Raw genomic sequence first — 9957 nt, forward strand, 5'->3', positions numbered from 1 at the left:
TTGCTGGTTGCAGGTTTGGTTGTTTAGTTGTTTTTTTCTTGCTCTTTTTGCTTTGGCGTCTATGCGATGATGCATTGCTTTTTTTCGTCTCGCAATTTTAAAGCAATTCGTTCAAAAACATGAAATTCATGGTGGAAGCTACGCAAAAAAAAAAAACAGGGAACAACCATCGATGACGTTCCAGGAAGCGGATGAGAGCAAAAGAAAATAGAGCAAATCTTTCTGGCGAACACAATCACCGTAAAGGGCAGGTGAAGGTGAGGGAGTCCGGTTGTCCGGTCAGTTGTACACGCCGTTGGCACCGCACCGCACCGAACCGGGTAACGTGACAAAAAGCGGGGAAGATAAACCCAAAGCCAAATGTCAATCACTCACGCACGGACGCACCAACTATCCGTACGCAACTAGAATGAGGTGAATTTTCCCGCACCTTGAACCGCGCACTGTACCGCACTGGCAACAAAGACCGGCTAGAAGTGCGCGAAAGGAAAGCGACGGCTCAATGTTATCAGGTGCGTGACCGGTTGGGCCTGACCGGAAGTAAGCCAACCATGCGATGGGTCTGACGCGTCCTTTAGATTCTTACCACTGCGTCTGCGATGCGTTTGTTTGCGTTTCTTTGAGGTGTATGCGAGGGTTTGGGGTTTTGTTTTTTTTTTTTGCAAACGATCGGCATACATTCGGTGGTGTGCCCTTGTGTCTTGTGCGTGGGGCGTTTGGTTAGAAAAGCAGCAAAGACACACAAACAAACCGGTTAAATGAGACGTTTCGTTTTGCGGGAAAATACGCTGTGATTAGTGTGCAAAAGGGGGAACAGACAATGGGGTTTTTTACCTCGTTGGTGGTGGAATTATATAAGAACGAGTAGAATTTTTGGTAAAGCGATGCTCCATAACTGGTTTTGAATATTTTAACCAATCCAGTTTTTGGTAGCATTGACCTACTGATTTGAAAGTTTTGAAACTTCTTTAAGCCACTGGAGACATCAGAATGATATTTAAAGTTTGCTGGAATTCTTTTCTCATTCGTTGCCTCTTCCCAATTGTTGTTTGTATAGCTTAATTGTTGACAGTTGATTTTACTTTCCATCTGCTTTACCACCACAAATCAAACCACACGACCGTTCAACCTAATGAGACATTGAATTCATTTCCGGACCGGCACGGCCTCGTGCAGATAACAGCCGACACACGACGCGTGTTTGCCGCCAAACACCGAGAGCAGCATTGAAGCGGCCAATGGATCAATGCATTAACATTTGCTTCCACTGCTTCCTTTCGCAGTCGCAGCAGGACGAGCCTTTTGCGGCGCTGCACAATGGCTGTGTTTCGTGCCTTCTCCCGCAGCCACAAGGGTGGACGGAAGAGTACGGTCCACTTAGCATTTGACGGTGGCCAAATGCGCCACCGCGCCAAGGTGACCGGGTGGTTTTCGTGAAGAAAAAAAAACACACACACACTCACACTCACACAGGCCACAAATTGTTGTGGGTAAAAGATACACTCTCATCTCATCGGGCCAGAAGGATCGGCTCGTACATGATGGGCATTTGAAATGGTTTCTGCTAAGCAATCGGCTAAATGTTGGCAAAGATCAAGATCAATGCTACCTAGCCGGTGCTTTAAGGTTGGTGAATGGTGGCGCACAAAGGCTTTCGCCTCCCTTGGAGCTGCAGTTTGATTGAGCATGGCCAGCCGTTTGCCAAATTGTGTGCCGGAGTTTGTTTTGCAGTGAAATGGAGGTTTTTTTTTTCTTTTCATATTTTTCTTGCGTTCCCTTCGACATTTTTGTCCAAGGCTTTGGCCCATCGTGTGGTCAATGGAACTAGTAATTGCCGTTATTCAATCGATTGGCTAGCGCTTGCCGAATTAGAAAAAAAAACCAGTGGTTGGGTTGGGATGGGCTTAAGTGGCCACATTTCCATTGCCATTTGCAATTGGTTTTGTGTTAGAGAGTGATTGCAACGTTTGAAAGGATTTGAATGTATGGCTACACATCGATTCGTATGTGACGCATTAAATCAGGGCCAACTGTTAAGACACTGGGTGTGCAGGGTGTGAATAAAAGAGCTATCATGATTTAATTGAATTGAATGATTAATTTATTTCGATTACTTTTCAAATGTTATTTTGGTTCAACAAAATCAAACATCCTCGTGCAAGCAGTCCAAAACTTGAAGTGTTGCGCGAAACGTAACACAGTAGAAGGCACCCTGAAAACTTGCCGAAACGTTTGAAGCTCAAGCACAGTAGCTCAAAGCTTCATTCCAGGGGTGCGCAAGTCGCAATTAAACGGAATTGAAAACTGAAAGTTAAACAGTTTGAAGTAAATGAATAATGTATTGAAAAAATATTCTTCTTCTTTCTCCTCGCACTGCAATTGACAGCAATTTGCGAGGGCGCGCGAGGGCTCACACGCCATACAAGTTCACAGCCCCAGCGCCCTCGCATTGAATAGCTTGCGAGCCTAGGCAGTTTTTTCACGGGGCGTTTTTCTTGCAAAAAACCACCGGATCAAATTTAAATGGCCAAATATTTGATCACTCTCTCTTTCTCTCTCGGTGGCTTCTCTTTCTCCGTTTTTAAAGCTCAGCGGACCCCGCCGCCTTTCAAAGATTTGCGCGTGGTCGTTTTAATATTGGTGGTTGTGCATTATTATACATGTTTGTTTTACCAGCAACCTGGATCATCCGCGAACCGATCAATTCTGCAATAGAAGTTAAACTGGTATTGGTATATTGGAAGGAGTTTTTGCGACAATCGTAGAACTTGTTGCGACAATCTCAGAACTTTTTGCGACAATCGCAAAAGTTTTTGCGACGTTCGCAAAAGTTTTTGCGACAATCGCAGAACTTTTGCGACAATCGCAGACCTTTTTGCGACAATCGCAAAACTTTTCGCGACAATCGCAAAAAGTTCTGCGATTGTCGCAAAAAGTTTTGCGATTGTCGCAAAAAGTTTTGCGATTGTCGCAAAAAGTTTTGCGACAATCGCAAAACTTTTTGCGACAATCGCAAAACTTTTTGCGACAATCGCAAAACTTTTTGCGACAATCGCAAAACTTTTTGCGACAATCGCAAAACTTTTTGCGACAATCGCAGAACTTTTTGCGACAATCGCAGAAGTTTTTGCGACAATCGCAAAACTTTTTGCGACAATCGCAAAACTTTTTGCGACAATCGCAAAACTTTTTGCGACGATCGCAAAAGTTGTTGCGACAATCGCAGAACTTTATGCGACAATCGCAGAACGACAATCGCAAAAGTTTTCGCGACAATCGCAGAAGTTTTTGCGACAATCGCAGAAGTTTTTGCGACAATCGCAGAAGTTTTTGCGACAATCGCAGAACTTTTTGCGACAATCGCAGAAGTTTTTGCGACAATCGCAAAAGTTTTTGCGACAATCGCAAAAGTTTTTGCGACAATCGCAGAAGTTTTTGCGACAATCGCAGAAGTTTTTGCGATAATCGCAGAAGTTTTTGCGACAATCGCAAAAGTTTTTGTCGCAATCGCAGAAGTTTTTGCGACAATCGCAGAAATTTTGCGACAATCGCAAAAGTTGTTGCGACAATCGCAGAACTTTATGCGACAATCGCAGAACGACAATCGCAAAAGTTTTTGCGGCAATCGCAAAAGTTTTTGCGACAATCGCAGAACTTTTTGCGACAATCGCAAAAGTTCGCAATTCGTTAGAATCGCAGAAGCTTTTGCGACAATCGCAAAAACTCCTCCGATCCGACTCCAGCTTTTGTTAGTGCGATGCCGACACTGACAGAATTGGAATCATAAGTTTCGCTCGGAGTCGGATTCATCCGGAAATTACGAAATGATGTGCCACCGGTCGATACTGACTCCGGCTGACTCCGGATGACTCCAAATGACTCCGACTCCGGGCGACTCAGAATCTGCCCGACTCCGTGCGACTTCGGACGACTCCGGACAATTCCGGACGACTCCAGACGACTCCGGGTGATTCCGGATGATAATGCTAGGCGCACCTGCCTTTCAAAGTTGACTCCGAAATTTTCGAAGTCAAATCGGAGTCGACTCCAGAATTTTGTCAACATTTCTTTGAACCCTCAAGGGGAATGCTGTAAAGTCGGGTAAATTGATGATTCTGTTTGGGACCCACCAAATGAACGACACTAAACTACTTATAAATTAACATATTAAGGACTACTTAACCTCACAGAACCTGTCGGGACCTCAGTTCACCTCACAGAAAAACAGGAACTATATAGCACCCATATTGTACCGGTACTTACATACGCTTCTCTCTCTCTCTCTCTCTCTCTCTCTTAACCGCGTTCGAAAGGAAGCTGCTTAGAAGGATTCTTGGCCCCGTGAGTGTGGAAGAGCAATGGAAGAGCGATATAACGACGAGGTATACGAGGCTCCGGTGGGTTGGTCATAAGACAAGTGAGTAAGTAAGTAAGTATATATATATATATATATATATATATATATATATATATATATATATATATATATATATATATATATATATATATATATATATATTTGAAAAAAGTAAAAGATTTAAAAATATATTTGAGACCTTAAATTGTGTAAATTAATGCTTCCAGCGTTGCCGGCATTATAGCGACATTTTTCATATGTTCGCTAAGCCATAAGCTTCCCCTTTAAACCATAAGTTGTCTTCTTTCAATTAAGTAAAGCATGGCGTGGAGATGCATAGTTACCATAGTTACTACAATATTGATCTACTTTTTCTTGTGAAGGGCCTACAATCATCAGGAGTAAGTCCACGAACTGTTAAAGTTTTGAATTGAATTCACAATTTGTTATAAATGAACACATAGCGAAAAATGAACACATAACGAATGAATTCAAAACACACTTCACACACCTCGCGAAGCGTGTTCGCCAGCCCTGTCCCACTGCACCACGTTTGACCTAACCGGTCCCCCTTCCTATCGAAATTTGGCGCACACGCGCGCTCGTCTCGATCGCATATGCGGAGGGACCCCCGGCTCAGCTTCACGATCGAACCAATGCGCTTATTCGTGTGTGAGCCCAAGAGCTAGCTAGACATCGTCTCGTACCTCCGCGAAGTGCATTGGTCGGCAAGACGGTAAACAAACAAAGCGTGACACTTATCCGGTCACTCGGGGGTGAAAATACCGACAGTGTGGTGTAACGTGCAGCTCCGCTTCAGAACCGGGTGAGTGAACAGCAAGTGAGCAACAAGTGAGCTGGTAGCCGTATATCCGCAACGATCGTCCCGAAACGGAGCATAGCCCGATGGTGCAAAGGCAAACCCACGAAAACCCAAGCAAATGCAGTTATGGATGGATGCGGTTTTTTTTGTTCCTTTTCGAAATCGAAAACACCAAGAACGCGGCGAAGGGAAAAGCCGTGTGCGTACAGTTGCCGTGTGCAAACGAGAAAACTAGTTTCCATGCTGGTGCTGGTTGCACGAGTGACGCGCGAAGGCGCCGGTCCATTTGGCAAGGCCAGGCGCAGTCGATGATCTTTTGACGCGGTTGTTGCTGCGCTGTCCTTCGGATGAAATGTGTGCCAAGGAAATTTGAATGTTGTTGACTTGTTTGCCGAACCGTAATATGATTGAGCGTGTTGGAACACCCCAAAAGCACACTCTCAAAACCGTTAGGCAGGAGGCGTGGTGTTTAGGCATGTTTTCGGTTAAAAAAAAAGACGGATTTGTGACGACCTTCGGTTCCGTTGTTCGATTCGATCGGATCAAATTGACATAAGCGACGAGCCTACTGTTCGTAGAACTGAGAGTGATGATTACAAAGAGTCAAACGCCCAAGAGGAGTCAAAACTCGCTACTCACGATCGGTGTTTTTTTTTTGTGCCGCGAATTCTGTGACCACCGCGCGAATTCAGTGCATCGTACCCCCTGTATCGCAACGCATCTTGATATCTGCAGCCGACCGCCGGCACATATGCGGTTGCGTGCGATGCAGAGTTCGGTTGCGGCAAATGTTATGCACCACGAAGCAGCCCGGGTGGTGAGCGGCTTTTGATGCAATGATTATAATCATCGATCGTCGTTGCGCTTGTTTGTGGAGTGGAACGGTCGGCATGCAATCGTTTTGTTCGACATGGAAAATCGGTGGCTCCGCTGACATCGGATGGGCGGTCCATTATCACAATCGATGGTAAAACATGATCAATTATCCACAGGCGGGAGGTGTTGTAACCTTGCATGGTGTTTTGGTGAATGGATGTCTTTCAACGAGGTGCAATGGAATGGATTGTTTTTTCGGGAATAGTTCCCAAAAGCAGCAATATTTGTACATATATCGTTTGAAGATGTTGTAATTGGCATTTAAATTAAAATATTAAATTAAAGGTAAATTAACAATCAAATCATCGTTGCGAGTAAACAAGAGGCTTTAAATATTGATATCAAAGATGCCTGTAATAAGGGTTTCATTTAATGACTAATCTGCAAAGTGTATAATCGATCGTTGTCTAATGATGATCGCGAATTACAGTCGCAGTATAAAAAAGATCTTCCTGGGGATGAAACAGCAGGTGCTAATTGGATAATTAGACAGCACCCGGCACCCAAAAGCCGGCTATTATTTCACCTAAAACGACACATTATCGTATCGGCGCGAGTTACTCCCACACCGCACCACAACCAGTCATTAAGCAAACCAAACAAACCACGTCACGCCGTGGTAACCGTTTTATGACCTTTAATCAGCAGCAGCAGCCGGTCTATGCTTTGCTCATACATACCGTTCCACGCCCGCGAGCATCGTACCGTACCGGCCAAACCAGTTCGCGCAGCTGACCGCGCAAGCTGGTGATGCGCACGTGCGCTTTGCTGTGATATCACACACCGGAGTGGGGGAGAAAGTAATTGCTTTTCAATTTAAGCTGTTGTGTGTGTGTGCCGGCGTGTGTATGCTGAATTTGTTTCTTTCATTTGCTTTTACTTTCAATTTCGGGTCAGTGGGTGAGCTGTGATGCAATTTTTGGGCAAATATACATTCTTTTACATGTGCGTATATGTAGGGCGTTATGCTGAAATGAAAAACAAGAAGGCTGTAAACCACCAATTGCACATGTTTACTTAGTTGCAAAGCGGTTTTTGTGTGTGTGTGTGTGTGTGTAGGATATGTTTTAACAGCTTAACATTAGCGCTCACTAAAGCAACACTTACTACTAGAACCTAATGCGCCTTTTCGCTCCACATGGACCAGTGGGATATTTTATTAGCGAATGGTTTGACATTGCAACCACTTAGCTACCACCAGCAAAGTGTGTGCGAATGCAGGTTGGTGTCTTACAATCCCAACAACACCTCCAAGCCACCCATTACCCGCCCGCGAAGGTAAACGGCTCTTGCTTTGGAAAAGCACTTGCTCTTGAACGATTGCCGCTCACTGTATGGCGGAGACATACACATACAAAACCGCATCGGTATTGCCTTACCGCATTACAGCTGGCTGTTGCATAAGTGCGGCCGCTGCATAAAACCTTCTTCTCGCTTGTATCTGCCCACAGTGTAGTGGGGCGGGCGAGTTCGCATTGAAGGTCTGCACAGTGTTGCAGCTTCCGTGCCGAAGCACTTGACCGGTCGATTATGCATCTCGCAAGAGGTTAATTCTAAGCGCGACATAGCGCTTATGTAAAGGAAGCTTATCTGTTGCTGCCTATCGAACAACAATTGCTGGTAATGGTGCTACTGCTGCTGCTGCTAAGTCGTCTCATGCTTCTGCGTAACCTTTCTTTGAAGGTTAAAGCGTGGCTTTTCTTATTACGCACACCCCACCACGGGTTCAGTTGCCCGCGGGGAGGGAACACATTAGAGAAAGAAGTGCCAATTTCAGTTGGCGTATAAACAGGTTCACATGTTCACACTAGCAATGTTGCCTTATGTTGCGTATGCAAGCTAATGCTGTTTGTTTGAGCAGTGTTTGTTGCGCGAATAGCTTCGGTGGATTGTTTTGCTCCCCCGTGCCAAGGTCTTAATTTCCATTTGGACATTTTTAATGCGATGACAAGCGGTTTTGAAAAGAGAAACCCTGCTTCTCATTATAGTTCATTAACCATCTAATGAGTTAAAAACAGCATCAAAATGCGAACAAAAACCTAATTCCAAACAGCTTCTAATCAAATCGTTCTGCGTCATTTCAGCACCAAACATGAGATGCTCTAGGTGGCCCCTGTTACCCCTGCTGCTGGTGCTGACCGTTCAGCAGTGTGCCGGCCAGCGGGAAATGTTTCGGCTGTTCGCGAACTGTCGCTACGGCAAGCCCAACTTTGATCCGTGCATCAAGAAAGCGTTCAACGCGCTGCGACCATGGTTTAAGACAGGTAGGAGACGGCGGCGCAACGATTTGCCACGATCTTCTTCACCCTGTTTTGATTTGTAACACGCGGCTGTCGCTCTCTCTCTCTCTTCAAGGTTTGCCCGAGTTTAACGTGGCCCCGTTCGATCCGCACCGGGCCGAATTCATCGAGCAGCGGCGGGGCGATCTCGGCGGGCTGGGTGGCTACCGGTTGCTGCTGTCCAACGTGTCCGAGTACGGCTGGATGCAGTCGGAGGTGACCAAGTACCGGACCGAGCCGAAGCACGACCGCATCGTGTACTCGCAGTTCTTCCCGGAGAAATCGCTCGACGGCGGCTACGACTTCCAGTCGAAGATTCTCGGCCTGCCGCGCCATACGCGGGGCGTGTGGAATCTGACGCTTTACAACTACAGCCAGACGACGACGGTGACGCGCATCGGTGGGCCAGGGGGGCTGCTGAAGGTGCGGGTCGAGATCGACAAGATCGGCGACATGAAGCTGCACATCTCCGACCTGTTTCATGGGGCGAAAATTATCGGTAAGCGCGGGCTCCGGAGCCTTCCCGTTTTGTGATCGTTATATAGCGGTTTTCTCCACTCTTCGCATTCCGTAGAATCAATTGCCGACTTCTTCATCAACACGATGTGGCAACCGAGCTTCCCGTTCATCAAGCCCCTGATCAACGATCTCGTCAGCGTCGCCTTTACGGACATCTTCAACGAATCGTTCCGGTACTTCCCACTGGATCAGGTGATACGAAGCTAAGACAGGGGAATGCAACCATCACACTTGCCGCCATTTCGTCCTGCATGGCGAATCTCCGAATGTGATAAGCTTTACTTTGTAAAAATAAAACATCTTTTCTACTTGTACGTTTGGTAATAATAAAAAAAAACAAAATGCTCCTTGGGTTAAGAGAGCTACAACTGTCAAACAAAAAATAGGGAAAATCCCAACAAGCTTTTTCTTATGGTGAGGTATCTTCAACACATACACGTATAGTTTAACTTTATTGTCAAGTATGTACATCAACATCAAGACGATCACTAAGCGGTCGCAAGTCACGACTGTGCTTTTGCTTCGGACTACTGGGAAAGGGGCGGTTCTGAACGATCATTCTCGTTTGACTGTCTCTGTCTGCTTTATTAGTTGTACTGCGTGGGGAACATTCGCCGGGAGGGGTGTGGGTGGGACATCTGAGATATATCTGCTTATTGTCAATTGAACCTGATTAAGTAACTTCCTCGTGACCAGATACACACACACACACACACACACACAAACAGACACGGACATAAATACACACCTTCACATCGACATTGGCTACACTTGGGCCCTAAACTTCTGCACTGTACAACGAATGTAAATACCCAATTCCGTGTCGTTGAAGTCGTACATTGCTGGTTGGTTTTGCTTCCTAGAAAGTGTAAATCTACTAACAGGTAGGAGTCAACATCACGCCACTTTTGGTAGCAATAAACTAGCGACTAGCGAGTAAAACAAATCACTAAGATTGAGTGTTCTGTGTGCCATTGGTTTTTTGACATTTCTTTGTATAACTAATCTTCTTAAGTACTGCATGTGAGCTGTGACGGGTTCCTTTGCGAAAATAAGGATATTCAGATAATAAATTAACTCCACCTCTTTTTTCATTTGCTAGC

At 45.5% G+C, this 9957-nt stretch overlaps 2 protein-coding genes across 2 annotated transcripts in view; one reads left to right on the plus strand and one right to left on the minus strand.

Annotated features, from left to right (window-relative positions):
* LOC120950146 (protein takeout-like) overlaps positions 1–9957 on the minus strand; it is a 216006-nt gene that overhangs the window by 48619 nt on the left and 157430 nt on the right. The gene's annotated exons all lie outside the window — the stretch shown is intronic.
* On the plus strand, positions 4966–9865 carry LOC120950773 (uncharacterized). Its single transcript, XM_040369058.2, has 4 exons — positions 4966–5183; positions 8141–8320; positions 8412–8834; positions 8910–9865. Exons 2-4 carry the CDS (start codon positions 8149–8151, stop codon positions 9059–9061), a joined length of 747 nt encoding a protein of 248 aa, XP_040224992.2. The 5' UTR covers positions 4966–5183; positions 8141–8148; the 3' UTR covers positions 9062–9865.

Source organism: Anopheles coluzzii, chromosome 2 (genome assembly GCF_943734685.1).
Source record: "Anopheles coluzzii chromosome 2, AcolN3, whole genome shotgun sequence".
Classification (NCBI taxonomy): domain Eukaryota; kingdom Metazoa; phylum Arthropoda; class Insecta; order Diptera; family Culicidae; genus Anopheles; species Anopheles coluzzii.

Excerpts from the sequence above, each read along its gene's own strand:
- LOC120950773 (XM_040369058.2), top strand. The coding sequence starts at position 8,149 with ATGAGATGCTCTAGGTGGCCCCTGTTACCCCTGCTGCTGGTGCTGACC. Across the intron at positions 8,321-8,411 it reads GCGACCATGGTTTAAGACAG|GTTTGCCCGAGTTTAACGTG; the intron begins GTAGGAGACGGC and ends TCTCTCTTCAAG. Across the intron at positions 8,835-8,909 it reads TCATGGGGCGAAAATTATCG|AATCAATTGCCGACTTCTTC; the intron begins GTAAGCGCGGGC and ends CGCATTCCGTAG.